The 18,716-nt window shown below is 42.4% G+C and overlaps 1 protein-coding gene across 3 annotated transcripts in view; it reads right to left on the reverse strand.

Annotated features, from left to right (window-relative positions):
- The window catches only part of GALNT10 (polypeptide N-acetylgalactosaminyltransferase 10), a 208,357-nt gene that overhangs the window by 19,115 nt on the left and 170,526 nt on the right, over positions 1–18,716 (reverse strand). For all 3 annotated transcript variants that reach the window (XM_018567554.1, XM_018567553.1, XM_018567555.1), the window contains one exon: positions 3,866–3,983. In XM_018567554.1, coding sequence (XP_018423056.1) covers positions 3,866–3,983 — 118 coding nt within the window. The remainder of the gene's footprint in view (positions 1–3,865; positions 3,984–18,716) is intronic.

The raw sequence follows: 18,716 nt of genomic DNA on the forward strand, positions 1-18,716 counted from the left end.
AGGATTCTGTGTCCTCAATTTCTTTTACTATTTCAAAGCGGAAATGTCAGGAGTCTGTTTCCCAGAAGCCCCCCAACAGTAAAAAAAAATATAATAACACCCCCCCTCCCCAACCACACACACACACTCCTGCACACATATTATTAGACATGTGCAAAGACTAAATATTGTCGTTATGGACATAATGAAACTAAACATTTTTTCATTATTTTAGTCATAAGGAAACACATTTTTATGCTATTTTGGATTTGGCCACCAGTGCATTTGTGCCACCATCTTGGAGGCGGGGCGCATGACGCCACTGACGCCGCGCATGCACAGCATCGGGTGACATCACATGTCTGTTGGGGGCACACATTTTTCTGTTCTTGCCTCGGGCGCAAAAGGAGCTAGCTACGGCTCTGCTATTAATACAGTTAATGTAACTACAGTACTTTGTTTTAGGGTAGAGTGATCATTTAAGACACCCATAGATATCATGGGAAAATGCAGTCCACCAATCACAGCAGTGACCCTAATCCTGCCAGGACCTGCTGCTCATAATTCTCGCCAAGCTGTACCACCAACCTGACCATGCAACAAGGCAAAACATCTTCATGCTTGGCAGTTGTAAGTTGCTTTCTAGCCGGTCTCTTCTCTGTGTGTCACACATATCTCTGTATAGTCTGTGTTCTGCTCTGTGCAGCACTGTCAGCGCAGCATGAAAATAAATAAGCTTAGTTAGCCCCCATAGCCCAGCCATCGCTCATTTCCCAGTTCGCATCCGCCCCCTCCCAGCAGCCAGCCCTTCTGTGCGTGTGATTCCAGCACAGTTATTAATCTATCAGCTACAGATGACTGCACCACTTTATCTTAATTTCAGGACAATAAACGGAGCTGTTACTGTGTGACTTGTACCCACCCCGCCAAAGGGGCTCGCAGCGGGTGACTAATTACAAGGGGTGAAGTCAGTAACTCTATCTGTTAAATGGGGCTGTGCTGTTTAAAGCTGATTTCATAGGTGTCAGAAGAATTTGGGAGCGTGGCTGTGAAGGGAACAATATGTGTTTGTTGTGCTTTTTCATGAAACCCTTCAGGATATGAAAATTATCTGTGACTTAAAGGTCCTCATGTATGTAACTGCTATGTCTTCTGCTTAGGGCGGACAAACCACCGTGCTGACAAAGATACAGAGCCGTAAATGATATGTCGCATGGTCTTGCATTCATGTATCATTGAACAGCTCTAACATAACAGCCACTGACTGTCTTGGCACAGCTACCTCCTTTAATACAATGAATATCAGGGGACAATTCATGGGTGAGCTGGAATTAGAGTGACATGAACCAACACCCCATTAAAAAAAAAAAGCACTTTTCCCACACAGTGACATGGTTGGTTTAAAATTCTGCACTGATGCTACATACATCTTGGCAAAGTTTTCCTAGTTTTTTCCCAAGTTTGAAACAGTTTGTACATATGCCAAACGAGCTCATTTTTTTTTCTATCTGCTCAATAGCATATTAAAAAAAACAACCAGAAACACATAACTGGCCCCACTGCAATAACTGGACTTTCAAAGATCAGGTTACTAATGTATGTGCATTTATTTCCTAAAGTGATATTAAACTAAAAAAAAGTTTTTAAAATAGAACTCCAGGATTTTGAAAAGTGAACCCTTGCAGTGGGGCTACCCCCACAGTACAAGGGTTAGCTGCTCATTTTGTCTATAGGGAGTGAAAATAAAGAGGATATACTCACCTGCTCCTTGGTCCTGTGTAGCTGCTAGGGCGGTACCCATAACCTCTTTTTCCCTAGGCCCCAGTGGTCTAAGGATCTGTGACGTCATCACGTCTAATAGAGTGTATCAGATGTGAAGATGCCAAGGGACATACCACAGCTGAAGCAGAGATAGAGAGAGGTAAGCAGTCACTGTCGCAGGACCGAGGATCAGGTATCTCTTCCTTTTTATGGCCCTCGAGAAAAACTAGCAGTTAAGGGCATCAAGGGTTAACTTTTAAAATCCTGGAGGACTTCTTTAAGCTACTTCAAATGCTGCTGAAATCATTTACAATGGATGCTGCTTCATGATGTTTAAAAGTTTTAGTTTCTTGCAGAATCAGCTGGTCCCCTGAGCACTGGTCCTGACTTCCTGTTTTAAGGTGGCTTCTTTTCCTTACAGAGTCCTATGGTTGCTAGTAAGCTGTGTGCGTCTCCACAAACTCACAGGCACAGCAAGCCAGTCCCCTGCTCCCTACTTCTCCAAGCTGGTAGATGGACCTCTGCTGGAGTCTGCTCTGTCTCTTGTGATGTTGTACAGGACGGGAAGTTCAGGGAAGCAGAGCTGAGAGAGATTGAGTCATGATGACTGCAAGTGCTTGGGCAAAAATATAAAGAAACACTTTGCTGGGCAATATATCTTTGTTTGATCTGGATTCATTATTGAAAATAAATTTTGAGAGTTTAATACTATTTTAACCCTTTTGCTGCCACTACGTCGGCGGCAGTGGGCCCCTGTAAACAGACAAGTAACAGGGAGTCTGTGTAAAGCAGATTGTCGGTTTTACATTGGAAATTATTCTGGGAGCTGTAAAGCCGCCTATTCGCTTCAAGGGGCCAGAAAACATATGCATTACCCGCCTGACAACCCGCTCACCTGGCTCAGAAACCGGCAGTGATGAAATCGTTGTAGCTTCCAGTTTCAATTAGCGGGAAGGAGGTTACTGAACGGATGTTTGCTGGTATTTCTCCCTTCTACACGCCGACACCCGCGATGCCGCCCCAGGCATGCAGGAGAGGCAGCAAAGTGCGGGACCAGCACTGCAGGTGTCGGTGGGAACAGGGGAGAGAGACCAGTGAAAATAAATTGAATGCTGCTGAATGAAACTAAAAGCGATGATAATTTCATCACTTCCGGTTTCTGAGCTGGTAGAGAAGCCAGGGAAGAAGCTCATCAAGCATGATTTGTGCTTGATCAGTTTTAACGGGCTGCAAAGTCTTTTAGACCCTTAATGTTGCCTTAAAGAACACCTGTCATCACTAAAGTGCTATCACATAGGGGGCTTGTGAGCCCCCCTATGTTATAGCAATGAAGGTAAATTTAAAAAAAAGGGTTTGAAATAGTTAAATAAAACAACCCAAACATTTTTTTTAACGTTCCTCGCGTATACTAATGTAAACACGAGCCCGGTGCACCGAAATACAAAAACGACAATTGTGCCACACGTTAGGTATAGCTGCGTATGCCAGAGTGAGAGCAATAATTCTAGGGCCAATATTCATAGTTACCTCTAAACTGATGAACTGTACAGGCCTTTAAAACATCATCTATGGACAATTTGGGGTACCGTATTTTTTCACCTTTTCGCAGGTGCACACAATTTCTAAGCTTGACATGCTAGGTATCTACTTACTCGGCACATCCTCATCTTTTTTATTTTAATATTGGGTAATGTGTTTTTGTGCACTAAAATGAACCTAAGTGTACTTTTTACTGATATTTTGGTTTGATAAAGAGTTGCACTAATAACTTGCAACATAAACATTTGCAACTGCCACCATTGTATTCAACAGGATCTGTGCTTTGAGGAAATATATAATTGGGGTAGGGGGGTAATTTTTAGGCCTTAAATATGAATAACATCTGTGCAAAAAACGTTCTTTATGAAGGACAAAAAGAAACAATCTTTTAATGATTACAGAGATTTTCTATACAAAAAAAAATTTGCTAGCCCATATGTCACAAGGGCACCCCTAGACCCCGGATTGTCACAGGAAAAGCTTTACCAGCAACACTTATGTACAGGCACACTACGAGCTGCAGAATATTCCCAAGGATATTTAATAGATTAAATATAAAATAATAATAATGAACCCCCAGACTGACCTTGAATGATATCTCATACTGCTCTCCTCCCCAGATCTCCAACCCGGGATCGTACCCTCCGAGCTCCCAGAACCATTTTCTGTCTACAGCGAATAATCCACCGGCCATAACTGGAGACCTGCAATGAAAGCAATTGTGAACAGCAGTTAGCAGACAATTCACATTCTTGTCCTCATCACTTTCCTGCTGTGCTGGCAATGTAACACAATATTTGTACTGCAGCAGCAAAATGAACGGGATTCCCTGATTCTGCATGGCGTTCTTGGCGATTAATCTAGCTGCTGCCAGAAAAGCTTATAACAGATTGTGGAGCTATGACTTGCTGAGCCTGAAGGCCACAAATCGCATACAGCTCCTGTAATGAAAATATTTAGGTGCCGAGCACGATATAGCAGCATCTGTTCAGTTATAACAGCACACAGCTTTAGAAGCAGGCCTTTACCTATATCTTCAAAATAACAACGAACACACCCTTAGACATGTTTAGTAATGGCAATCTACAAACACATACTTCTAGATAATTGCCGGCTTTGTCCTCTTTGCATAAGTCATTTCTCTTTTCTTTCCCAGCCTTCTGACAGTGGCCATGTTTACTAAGGGCAGATTACTAGATTTCCCTTTACATCCCGGAACTCTGGCACATGTGACTAGGACATGTGACCATGCACATCATCTCAGGGGAGGAAAATGCCTTTCCCTGAGATCTCATGAGATTACAGATGAGATGTCCCAGCAATGCTCTGCTGATGACAAGGTAATCCCAGTGTGCATTGCTTTGGCAAACTGAAGTCATTTTGCCCTTTCAAAGCAGGAAGTGAATGCTCTGCAAGTGTTTGTATTTCACAATCACAGCATTTTACACCTGACATGTCTATGTTATTATTAATCATCATACATAGAGGGATGCATTGGTAGAATCGGATTTTTGAGTGTAAAGGTCCGCTTTAAGTGTATGTAAACCCTATCACTAGGGAAATACATTTGCTAGGCAATGAGCCATTAAAAACTACAATTCCAAATACTTTATTCTCACTGAAAGAGCCAATTAAACATTTTTTTAGGAAGTTCTTCAAAGTGGGAACCCATTTATGCACTGTGCTAGCTAACAATATATAGAGAATGCACTTAGAGGCACCAGTTTCCGATAATGCAAGTACACATTAATAAATGGCTATTCTGGAATGCCATTAACGTGGGATTAAAAAATCAACGCAGCATTAAAGTTTACAGCTGCAGTGATGGTAAAGCTATTGGCTGTGTATTATAAATGTGTAGGATCTGATTGCTCACATATTAATCCGCCTACTACATTTAGATGAACTAATTACTGGATTTCGGAGAGGGAAAGGTGATGCTGGGTTATGTTCTTCAACTATAAAAGAAAACCTTTGCTGAGAAACATATCGCTGCTGTTGTTGCTGACTACATCCTCAAAAACAGGATTTTTGTCTTATCCGTAAAATCTATTTCCTGGAGTATATCACAGGGCACAAAATTCTTTAACCACTTAGGTTATACAGCTACCTTCAGGTGACTGGGCATTGGCAAATCCATTAAGGGTGCAGGACAGCCCTGCATAACCCCTCCCACCCTGTTTTTTTTTTGCTAGAAACCTTAGGTGATGGACCTGTTCTCTCAGCTCTGAGAGAAGTACACTGTTTGCACTATATTTTTCTACAAGACTCTTCTAGCAAGTGTCCCTCCATGCTGCTCTAAGTCGCTGCGGCGCCTCCAGCAGCTATTTGTATCAGTTTTTCTTTGACAGCCTGGTCCATGCCAGATGCAGAAAATTGTAGCGCTGGCCTGTAATGGGCTTGCACAGGACACTGGAGTCTACATTTGCGTTGGGAGGATAGCTGCAGGATGCTCTAGAGTTCCAGGGCTGTGGTCCATTTAGGTTGAGCTCTAATCGTGAAAACCGTCCTGGGGGGGTACGCCCACCTGAAGGACAAAGCTTAGATGGCATGTCTTCCTTGACCATCGCTGCATCCATGATGAGGAAGCAAAGCCATGAAAGTGCCCAGGTGGTAGCCACAGTTATATCTCTGGCTCTGGTGCAACACTTGTGTCATATTTTAGCAGACTTTTCAGATTCAAAATTAAACTTTGCCGCCAGTTCAGTTCAGAGCTATGAGCTGCACCAGCGCAGCCTCCCTCCCGGTACTATACTGTGCCTGCAGCTGATATTTTTCTCTCTCTCTGACATGCGCTCTTGCTGAACACACACTATTGTTGTGCCCAGACACTGCAAGGAAAATGTATCTGAAAGCTGCATCACTCTTATGTCCAGGCCACCTTATGCATGCACATGTCTGGGTACAGGGCACCCACAGGTCATTAGTTTTTTGGAGGTACACATGGTGGATGATGTGGAGATGCCTGGGTAGGGGGCACGGGGGCCAACCTAACAGTGATTCTGGTGAGGGTTTCTTGGAACCCCTGTCCCCTTACCTTCTAGTTTTCAGGTGGTGGGGGTCCTCTCCGCACACCTTACAGCAGTCCTGGCCAAATAAGAACGGTGGTGCTCGCAATGACTATCACGGATGGCACCGTGCAAAATACGAAGTAAAAGAAACAGGTCACCAGCACTCGTTTAGAATAAATATGTCCTTTTTTAATGGACAATTGTGTCACTACAATCAACAGAGCCGACGTTTCGGGGCCACACAGGGTCCCTTCTTCAAGGCAGTAAAATTGTGACGGGCAATTTCACTGCCTTGAAGAAGGGACCCTGTGCGGCCCCGAAACGTCGGCTCTGTTGATTGTAGTGACACAATTGTCCATTAAAAAAGGACATATTTCTTCTAAACGAGTGCTGGTGACCTGTTTCTTTTACCCCTTACCTTCTAGCACACTAATTGCCTACAAGTACATCTCCTTTGTGAAGTGACAGCCAGGTGCACAGCTTTGTCTCATTGATCTATCCATCTGGTTTACTGTAAGAGCATGAATGTTATAGCTTGGCCTGTAGGTTCCTGTCTAGCTTTCCCTATAGATGATGATCCAGTCCTGAATTAGTGATGCCGATGCCGGAGGGTGAGCAAAACAACGAGGGAACTAGAATATTCAGGAAATAGACAACAATTGTTGGCAGCCTACATATTTCTCTTAGGTAAGGTGTGCCTTGAATCTTAGGCCTGGTTCACACCTAAGCATTCTGAGCAGTAGAAAACGTGCTTTTAAATGCTCAACACAAGAATTTCCATTATTTTCAATGGCCCTTCTTCACACCTGAGCAGCAAAATGCCAAACACAGAAAAAAGGACATGGGCTTTTTTATTGGCAGTTTCAAGCTCATTTTTCTCCCATACACTTCAATAGAAACCCCAGGAAACATGCGGCAGAAGCATTATGCACATTTTCGTGCATATTTTTATACGCGTTCGTCCATTGATCGCAATGTTTCTTGAGCTGCCAGTCAAAACGCGCATTTCCATGTAAAAATGTGCCAACTGTGCAAAAACCGCACGTTGAACCCACATGTACAAACACGCAGAAACGATGTTGCCTTGATTTGAATGGAGCTTTAGCTCAAGGCACGGGAATGTGCTGTGGCTTAATGCTAGTAATAAACTGCAGTTCTTCAGAGCAAACACATCAGAGTATCACTTAGCTGTGTACTTGTCCGAGAAATAGATACAAGTGCATGAAACAATGAATATATTTAGAGTTGGTATTGGAAACTTTTCTGAAAGCTGAAACATGTATGCCCCTGGTATTAAAAGAAGAAATGCACCTTTGTGACAGAAATAACATGAATGCTTTTCTGACTAAGTGCCAGCAGCTCAAATCTTCATTGTTGAACAGTACTTTGTTTCAATGAAAGGTATAAAGGAATATACAAAAAGCAAATAATCAGAGAAGTAGAGGAGAGAGCCTGAACGTTTTATAATGTTTTATGAAAGAAAGCACGCCGGGCATCCAATCAGATATGCACTACTCACCCTCAGAACCCCAGACTGAGTCAGCCTAGAACCTTTATACCTAAAGGGATACCAATTTTGACATACCTTTCTGCACAGAGCCCCCTGTATCTACAGGGGACTTTTAAGAACATTAGAAATTGTAATCTGGAAGAACTACAGTGACTTTTATATTTTTTAATGTCTGGTGTGCCATATTTTGACTATAATATTTCACTTACATTTTTGTAAAGGATTCTTCTATTAGTCATTTGTATATCAGGGAATGTATTAAGCATCCCTGTTTAATGATTGCTGAGATACACTCATTTAATCTAGAGCTAGCCTATAGAGATTCTATTGCTTGCTAACAGATCAGAACGGACCTTCGCCCAGAGAAAGCAAGCAACTACTGTCATTGTGTAGCACTACTATGCAGGAAGCAGAGACTACACGAGTAAATGGAAAATATTAGAGACCCATATAGATTTGCATTTAAAGCCAAACTCCAGCTTTGTTTTTTTTTTAAAGCTGAACTCCTTTAAAACAAAATTGGGGGGCTACAGCAGCAGTCACATACGTTTTCCTAGAATGCAAGGCATTCTGAGAATAGATGGCATGAGCACCCATTCGCATTACACCTTGTGAATGGGTGAGGAGACAGGAAGGTAAGGGCACAATGCAATCCTTTCACAGTCGCCTCTCTCATCCCTGTGACGGAAGATCACACCTCTGCGGAGTATCCAGCATCAATGCAAGAATGTTTTTTTTACAGTAACCAGCAGCCAGCAGGATATAGGAGATTCTTCATTAGAGGTAAATGTAACTAGTACTGTAGTCCCCAAAACAATTTTATTGTTAATTTTATGAGTTTTTTTCCTCTTGTTTATAAAATAAATATTTAAAGGATAAGAACTACTTAACCCCCCCCACACTCCATCTAAGGTTGTTACTCCACTTCTGAGTTGAACCAGCATCATTCAACTACTTCCTGTGTGCCCAGACTGTCATGGATACACCCCCTCAAGCACCACGAGCTTGGGCTCACAGTGACTAACTAGCTTGGGCTGCACCATAAGTATCTAATATGTGAGTGTCATTGTAGTCCACCTAAAGCCCAAAACTGGAGATGTAGGAGGAGGTTTAAAATGTATGTATAGCCAAGACTTTTAGTTTTAGTTTTGGATAGAGTAAGGAAGGATTAAAACCCACCTTTTTAAAGAGAGAATTTGCTCTCACTTTGGAGAGATTTTGAAAGACATGAAAGGCAATCTTACCACTGGGACACGGATAGCAAAAAACCTTTACAGGGGCATTGACTCTTCCCTACTTCATCAAAAACAAAAAATTAGGTGAAAGGTGTGGGGGGAAGTGGTGGTCTGGTGAGGTTTTTTTTCGGGGGGAGCTGAAGCTGGATTTTAAATATACTGAATACAATAATTTACATTAAGCTGATCACATTCATTAAGATGCCTTAAAGCAGAACATCAGCCAAAAATAAAAGAGAAATAGTCAAAAAAAAAAAACATAGAACCAGATTTTGCAGTAATATTTACCCCACGGTACTTTTCTTTTGCCACTAGATGTCCTCAGCCTGATAGCCTGCATCATTCCACTCACTTCCTCTGAGCTCAGGTCATCCTGGACGCACCTCAGCCTATTACTAACCAGTGAAAGGAGAAGCAGCACAGTGATGGGCTCATCCCTCTGTCAGCACATGAACTGATGGGCCCCTAGTGCAGCACCATCCACTCACACTCCAGCCCTGCTGCACAGGGACTGCAAGAGGCTGATACCCGGCTTAATTCATGTACATACACTGCTTGCATTTAAAGAAATGCATTTAATGATGTATACATGATTTCAGAGCTGCATTCATTTCTATCTGGTACATCTGCCTAGAATTCAGCTTTTTAAATGAGTATTTTTTTTTTTTAATAAAGAGATAAAACGGCCTTGTAGAAAATGGACGTTCAAACATAGCACTCAACAAAAGCCAGTTTGTCTGCAGCCATCGGTAGAAAGGCCCACCTAAATGCTTAGGGACTGATGTATAAGTCGTCTGCCCAGAATAAAGCAGAGTGAATGATGTTTGCACGGCATTATCACCACTAGAAGGAGCCGAGGAACATAGGAATTATTCTTCTCTGCTCCATCTAGTGCTGGTAATGCTGTACGCAGGGTGGAAAGATTCATCCATCGGCCCTTAAGTAATAAGAAAACCTAGAATGTCAAGCAGAGTAAGATGTATATCTAGGCACAATAGGTCAATGCCAGAGGGGTACCGGCTCCCAGGAAGCCCACTATCTCCTCTCCTCTGATCTGCCGCTAAAGCCATTTTAAAACTCGTTTTGGTAAACCGTGTTAAAATAGCACTGTCGTGATTCATCTCCTCCAAGCCATTTGAGGCCGTTAAAGCTCTTTACTGCAAACAAACCACTACATAGCTAATCGCTTTTCTCCGTTGCTCTCCCCTGCGACTTCGCATCAGATCTCCCTCCTTAGGAAACAATAGACATCTACTGTGATTATGTGGCTCTGGTTTGCGGTAAATCACCAGACCATATAATGAGGCATGCAGAATCTGAAAGATAATTCATTAACTGTACCACAAAGGTAGAACCTCAGGCTAATTTTCAGTGTTGTGTCCTCAATGGGAAGACTTTTTTCTCATTTCCTGTCTTGTGGGTTGATGTCAGACTGGCCAAGAATGACGGGGAAGGCTATCCAACAGATGACAATAGCAGCAATTCTTCTTTTTAGTCGAGAGAAAAGGGTTAGAGCCTTTTAGGAGGTTTTTGTTTCGGTCTGTGTAACCAGGGCCGTCCCTATAATAAGAAAGCCTAAGGCCGCATCTCTTTGGGTCATGTGGGGTGTCCCTGCCACCCCCCTTCCGGACAGAGCGCCCCAGGTTGAAAAGAGCTCTTAGCAACCTGTGACGCTCTGGCCAGCATTCCACCCAGTTCCTGGCAACCAGTGACGTTAGTGAGGTGGACGGGATGCTGGACAGAGCCGGAACACCCCCTCACCCCTGTGTGTAGCTATTACACCCTTGACCAGTTGTATCAGTTTAAGATGCTTCTGAGATTCAGAATTCATCAACAGGTGCATTTGATCTGCTTCTGTTCTCTTTCTAACCTGCTTCATACGGGATTTGCATTCCAATAGACTTGTAGGACCTTAGGATGATTCTCTAAGTTACCTATACTGGTGTCAGGTTGGACAGGACGCAAATGGAAAGATAGGAAAAAGAAAAAAACATTCGACGCTCTGTCCAAAAGGGGAAAAAAAGGTTTTGGCTGAGGTTGCACTTTAAAGGGAAATCCCACCTTTTTTTTCAAACAATAAATGCACACTTCTTCATAAAAGAACAAATGTGCATTAATCAGTTTTTTTGCATAGGAGCCAGTAAAGCATTGCAACTGTGATCAATCAATTGCGCGTGCGATGCTCAGGCTCCTGCAGACTCTTCCTCCCGTCCATACCGAAGAATGAATGAAGAAGTAACCAGCACTCTCATATTCCAAAGATGTGGAAATCATGCTCATAAATTTATTAAACTGACATATGCGTCATACAAAGCCTTGGCTATGTATGGCGCATGTGACAGTTTCATAAATGTATTAACACGATTTCCACATTATTGGACTTTGTGGGTGCTGGCGACTTCTTCATCCATTCTTGAGTACGCACAGCGCCAACTGTGTTATCACTTCAGCACCGCATCAACTTTATGATCCACAAACACTGGAAGGAGTGCAGGTGATACACAACAACACTGCATGTCCATACTGAGGTACAGACATTCAGTAACATGGACAGGAAGATTTGTTAATGGACTACAAGTATGGTGACGTTACTGTACAAGCATTCTATTGAGAACACTGCCTCTGCCATGGCAGCTGATCAGACTTGAAGTATCTCCAATTACAGGTTCTGTCAAAAGATCTATGAATGGATGACGCAGCTGTGTGGATGGAGCCTTGCACAGCCCTGCCATTTTCAATAATTACTGTGATAAGTACAGATTCTCTGTTGTGTAATATATCACCTGTATAGGTAAAGGAAATCCTGAAATGGTGATCTGTTTTGGGGACTTAGTAGGGTGAACCTGGTGGGAAACATGTTAATCACAGGGACAGGCATGCTGTTAACGCAGGCTGTCCAGATCACTGTGCCGTGTTTCAGTGCTATGTTAAATGTGTTTCTTTTCTGCTCTGTTCTGCTGTGACAACTGTTAGAGAGGCCCAAAGCAACGAATAATAGTGTATGATGCAAGATAACACATGGTATTATGGTTTTAATGCATCATGAATGTAAACTGTCTTTTCTTTTTGCCTAAACCAAGGATGGCCAAACTGCGGCCCTCCAGCTGTGGTGGAACTACGAATCCCAGGAGGCTTTGCAAGATTCTCACAGCCACAGACATGACTCCTGGAGAGAGATGCTTCATGGGATTTGTAGTTTCACCACAGCTGGAGGGCCGCAGTTTGGCTATCCTTGACCTAAACCCTCCTTAAACATTTCACAAAAGCAGAAAAAGAGAAATGTATTGCAGATCAACAAACAATACTGAGCAACACATGTGAAATCCCATACAATAAAGTGCTATAGAAAAGTCTTACTGCTTATACAAAGATATAAATGGGCCCTTTAAAATGGACTTACACACCAATGTAAATATAAAACTATATCAGCAGTGCAGCTAGGATGCATGAAGAGAGCCAATGAAATACTTTCTTAATAGAGAAAATGTTGCTTTAGTTTCCCTCCCCAGACACCTCAACTCTCCCGGATGTTCCTAGCAGAGTAAACCTTTCTCTGCTCTGTTTTTTTCCTGACATCGGGGCCACCGGCCATCAGAAAAAAAAAAGGCATAGGAATGAATAGCTAGGCTTCTATTGGCTATTTTAATTTGACATAGCCAATAGAAGCCTAGCTAATGCACACTCCCACTGCTGCTGTCAATCAGCAGAGGTGGACCTGAAGTTCTTCATCAGGTCCTCATCTGCTGATTGACAGCAGCAGTGGACGGGTGCAATAGCCAGCTTGCAAATTGAAATAGCCAATAGCAATCTAGCTATTCATTCCTAAGCTGGGTTTTTTTAAAAACATAAACATATAGGCAGCACCAGCAGGAACATGGAGCAACATTTTCCCCAGGCCTTTAATTGTTCTTTATGTATTTATCCTTTCACTGCTAGCATAGCCTTACTTGAACATACAGTATGTCCCCCTGTAAATTAAGTCACAGGTTATCATCAGAGGAAATTTCTAGTCACAATTTTACAGTGATAGTTGACACTTGCATATAACTTCAGAAGGCTATATCTCTGGATGTAATTATTCGGATGTATGTATTCTTCACTGCAGGTAACTTCATATTGTGAATATTTTATCATATGCCCAGTCTGATATACACCAACATTTGGTCATATGGAGGATATCCATATGACCAACATATTGCTGCAAGACTCTGCAGACAGGCAGTTTTCAATGTTTAATCAAATCTGTTTTAAGAGCCTGCTACTGCTAGTATCTCTTTCTGAAAATAGGCTTGCCTGACTATCCCTCCTGAGATGGGTGCAAACCTGGTACCCAACTTCAAGAAACGTCTTACCTCTGTGCTTGCCAACAAGGGTTTCTCCACAGTGCTGCTTCTCTTTTCACTGTCTACTAACAGTTAACAGTCTGGGGCGGGCCAGGATGACCTGGACTCAGAGGAAGTGGGTTGAGTGATGCTGGCTATCAGACTGGACATCTAGGAGCAGAAAAAGGTACCATGGAGGAAATTTCTGGAATGAAGCTGAATATTGCAGCAACAGCTGGTTTGCTTTAAAAGACTATTCATTTAATCTTATTTTTGGATGCAGTTCTGCTTTAAAATTCCAATTATTTCTCTCTTAATTTAGCACATTATTGCTACTGTAATTCCCTTGGACTTTCTCAGTGCCTCATAAACATTTCATCTATGCCCCTTTCTGCTATTAAATGTCTAGCTATATTACTATTGATTTTGTTACTTTCTAATATTATTTAAATGCTTTCGTATTTCTTCCTTCAAAACACACCTGGTTCTGCCAACATAGCAGCTACCTCATTTAAATTTTAATAGAGCACAATCTGTGGAGAAAATAAAAGAATCAATATGAGATTCTTTTTCAGCAACTGTAGAACATAATGTCTCAGGTTTTCCAACAAAGCCCCAGCAATTGTATATTGCAGAGCTACAACAAAAAGCATTATTTTTATGTTCAGCTTTGTTATTGTCTTTGTTAACATTTTTTATACTGTCTTTCTGACATTGCTATAGGCATACCCATGGTTTAACCTTTTTTGCTTTATCATCTATACTGGTTTATTGCACTTTTCACAGATTAGAGAGTGTGCAGTCCTTCATCTCTGACTTCAGATTAGTCACAAACAACATATAATAAGTCTTCCTAGAAGTTAAACTTCTTTCTGGTAATCTTTAGATAGGCGCTGTATGATACAGAGCTGGGACTGGGTTTTCAAAGAAAATACACACGATATTAGAGCCTACCCATCTGAAGCTGGCCATACACCGCTCAACCGAGTCCTGCTGGCTCTTCCACAATTTGAGCTGTGTGTGGCCCTGCTGTAATCATTCTGTTTAACAAATTTTGATTTTTCAATCAACCTTTGCTGAAGAGGTTCAACTGAAAACAGTCAGGCGAACAGTGACTGCAGTTGTTCAGGTATTCTGACAGCTTCCGGTGCCGGCTGTCAGAACACAATAAGTGTGTATGGGGAAATCGAGTGTTGTTTCTCATTCAGTGTGCACCAGTGACCACAGAAGCTGTTTACAGAAAAAAAAAATGCCTCAATGTTTAGGGAACCGAGGTGCGTGGAGGAAGAACAAACCCTACAGTTGCAGCAGTATAATTTTTTTCTACACACTTTAAAAACAAACCTCAGGGCACAAAATCTAAGGCACACTACAGAGCATGCCAAGCTGACAAGATTACTTCTATGGAGAGGGGAGGCTGCCAACTTGGGGGTCAGTTGTAGACATTAGATCATTGCCTGGTCAGGCTGAAAACCAGCCATATTAGAAGACTATAAACTCAGATTTGATTGGACTATTTAGTTGACCACAGACATATGTTGATATAACTTGTTGATAAATTGATAAGTTGATATAACCTGTATTGCTAACTATTATCTTCTCTAAGATAGGCCAATACAGGAGATGTTCTTGTGCCTGTTTGCTTTTTAAAGTAGGGCAATCCAATGGGAAACTCAAACATGGATGTTTATGGCAAGACCTCTGGTGATCAGCCTGCGTCTGCACTTTCAATCACCTTCTAATTAGGGATGCATCGATACCGGTATTTCGGTATCGAGTACCGATTTTGAATACTGATACCAGAAGTCCCATTAAGGAAGCCAGGCGGCGTGTAATGACTCGCCAGCTGGCTTCCTGATTAGTTGGGAAGCCGGGCGGCGTGTAAAGACTTCCCGATTAGCAGGGTAGCCGTTCCCATGCTTCTCATCACGCACGGACCCGGCTTCCTGATTGGCCAGCTTCCCAACCAATCAGGAAGCCGGGCAGCGAGTCATTACACGTTGCCCAGCTTCCTGATTGTGCCACAACTGACGAGGGAGCATGGAGCCGGCTTCCCGCTAATCAGGAAGCTGGGCAGCGTGTAATGACTCGCTGCCTGGCTTCCTGATACCGTAAGTATCAGGCTAGGCATCGGAGCATTTGGGCGAGTACGAGTACTGGCCCAAATACTCGTTATCGGTGCATCCCTACTTCTAATGTATCTGGCTAAGTTCACCCTACAATTACTCTATGAACATAAAACAACTATATAAAACATGTACCTTGATTAATGCCTAGCACCATGTTTGACATCTGTTTGCGCTATGGTTGTCCAGCAATCAACATTGGGCCTCATGTGTGGTTCAGCCCTGGGTTATGCTATCTACATCTTTAACAGCACTGGGGCACAGAGGAAGGCTTTGCAGCCACATAACATTGATAGCATGGGAGATGGAGGGGGGGCTGAGTGACACCATCATATGCATTATGTCCTTGGTAAATGGCTGGCAGTTCACAATGCTGATAGCTGGATAACTGGAGCACATGCAGAATTCAAACATAATGCTATGTATTTATCAAGGTACATGTGTTATTTGGCTGTTTAATGTTCATTGATGATTTCTAGGGTGAACTATTCCAGCTCCGACTGGCAGAAACAGCTATTCCTTCTTGTTAAAACGTAATCAAACACTGATTTACTGCATCAGAAATTCTGAAAGTAGAATATAACGTCTAGTTTTGTTTTTAGATAAAGTCTCTTCTATGTAACCCTTTGTTAACCTATTTAGCACTAACTGCTTCCTCCCCCTGCATGTTACCTTTTTTCAAATTATTCATTTTTTATTTTTACTGATTATACGGATTTTTTTGCAGCAAAAATTAAACAAAATAACAAATAAACCCCATTTTTGACTTATCTGTAAAATCTTGGAGTATATCGCAGGACACAGGAAGTTAATTCTTGAACCAATGGGTTATGCAACTACCTTAAGGTGATTGGACACTGGTAAATCAAAGGCATGTATAACTCCTCCCACAGCCATCCTGCCTCAATTCTGTAGCAAGCAGCATAAGAGTGGATCACGCAAACCAGAGGAAAGGGCCTCGAGATGCATTCCACGATTTTACAGGCAAGACAAAAATCCAGTTTCTTGATTGTACACAGGAAACAGGGAGATAATTCTTGATCAGATGGGACATCCATAAGCATTCCAACAGAGGGGTGAGCGTCACAGCAAACAACAGCTAACAAGCCAGGGAAAACAACAACTAACCCCAACAGGGAACCATAATAGAAGGGGCTCACAAGTCAGAAGGCCATCTGAAAAACTTTGCGGCCAAAAGCTTGTTGGTTGTGTGCGTAGATGAAGCACTGAGATCTTGAGGAATGCTGAATTAAGTTTGACTTGCTTAGAAGAACATTACACGTGTATATATACAGCATTGTGCAAAAAACATAGAAGTTCCTGTGTATCATAGATAAGCATGCACATAGAGACTAACATTGCACTACAGCGCCATCTACACCTCAAAAGACAAATTACAGTATATGCTGTTGCATTTCCAACAGAGCTAACACCCGAAAGATAGGATTTATCCCACAGAGTACTTCCTGGGAGATAACTTCCTTGTGTTCGTGTAGGGATGACCACTTCCAATAGGCCTCTGTCCTTTAAGAGCTGGCCTTCAACAGTTAGGCTGTTACAGCAGGGTGGAATACCGGACCTTGGGACAGTAGGTCTGGATGATCAGGAATTTCCAATGGAGAGTCTGCCAGGAGCTTGAATATGTCGTCGTACCCTGGCCTCCTGGGCCAGTGCGGAGCAATCAGGATAACCAAAATGCCCTCCGTCTCCATCCTATGAAGAGTTTCAGGGAAGTGAAGGGATAGAACAGGTTTAACTGATCCCACAGAGTCACCAAGGCATCCATGGTGAAGGGCCAGGGATCCCTGGTCCTGGGGATAAAACTGTCCAGTTTGTTGGTATACCCCACTTGTGACAAAGGTCCTAAAACACCTCTGGGTAAAGTGACCTATCTCCAGGATCCTGTGTGGCCAGTCCAGCGAGCATTAGAAAAGAAAAAGATGGGTGAATGTGCAGTAAGAATCCCCATGGGGAGGCTGCGCAGCTGCCATACAGCTTCCCAGGCTGCCCATGGACCCCAGGGCAATGGCGCAAAACCCAACTTAAAGGGGGGACAGTGACCCCTAATCTCCCAACGCTGGAACCCAGAATCTGTGACCCTCAAGGGGAAGGGTCAAACTGGTTACCAGGGTGGAGACAAGCCTTTACTTACTACCCTCAGAGTGAGGGATGATATGGCAGCGCTGGTCACTTAAACAGGATATGCCTCTTTGTCCCTGAAAAAGGGGGTTTGCAGGGACACGGCTCCATGGTCCTGCACCTGTGAAGCCCCCTGCATCAACTACATTTTCTGCAAAAGGTGCCAAGGAAAGTCCCTCATGCAGGATTCAGTGCTCTAAAGATATTACAGGCCAGACCTACATCTTCCTTCTGGTAGGGCCAAGGCCTCATGGCTCTGCTGAAGAGAAACCAGTCCGGATAACTGCAGGGGCTCTGAGCAACATTAGGAAAAATTTAGGAAGAATCTTCATTAAGAATAGCAGGAAAGTATATACTTCTCTCAGAGCAAAGAGAAGGCACCCATCACCTAAGAACACTAGCAAAAAAACTGAGGCAGGCTGGGACTGCTAAGGGTAATACAGCGCTGCCTTACAGCTTTGATTGATTTGCCAATCACTTGAAGGTAGCTGCATAAACCATCAGTTGAAGAATGAACTCCCTGTGTACAATCAAGAAACTTTGAAATATTTGTTTGCCACGCTTTGTACTAAAAACAATATTTTGCTGTCAAAATAAACAGGAAAAAATGAAGAATAACATTAGCACTTTATATCTATAATAACGCTTGCTTTTAAATGCTCACTGGGCAAAATGGATAAAATGTGTTTTTTTTTTAATGTCTTTTTACCTTTAAATCAATAGAAAAAAGAAAAGACTGTACTTTATTTTGGTGATGTTTTCTTCAACTAATTTGAAGAAAACATCACCAAAATAAAGTACAGTCTTTCCCATAATCAATGTATGCCTAACTTCTTTATCTTAAAAAAAATGCATTGCTGGATCAACATGTCTATAGCTAAAAAATGAAAATGGCTCTGGGCCTCAACAAGGGAACTTCAATTACTGTATGTGGAAACAACTTATACCTTATTAATTATACATAAGCCTTTTTCTAATTTAGTGTTAATAACAATGTCCTTTCCTTTTCAATCCATAACCAGTGATTTTCTAACCCAGCAAAACATTAAAAAAAAAAAAAAAAAAAAGAAAACACACACACAACTTACATATAC

Source organism: Nanorana parkeri, unplaced genomic scaffold, assembly GCF_000935625.1.
Source record: "Nanorana parkeri isolate BGI_ZX_2015 unplaced genomic scaffold, ASM93562v1 scaffold1061, whole genome shotgun sequence".
Taxonomy (NCBI): Eukaryota; Metazoa; Chordata; class Amphibia; order Anura; family Dicroglossidae; genus Nanorana; species Nanorana parkeri.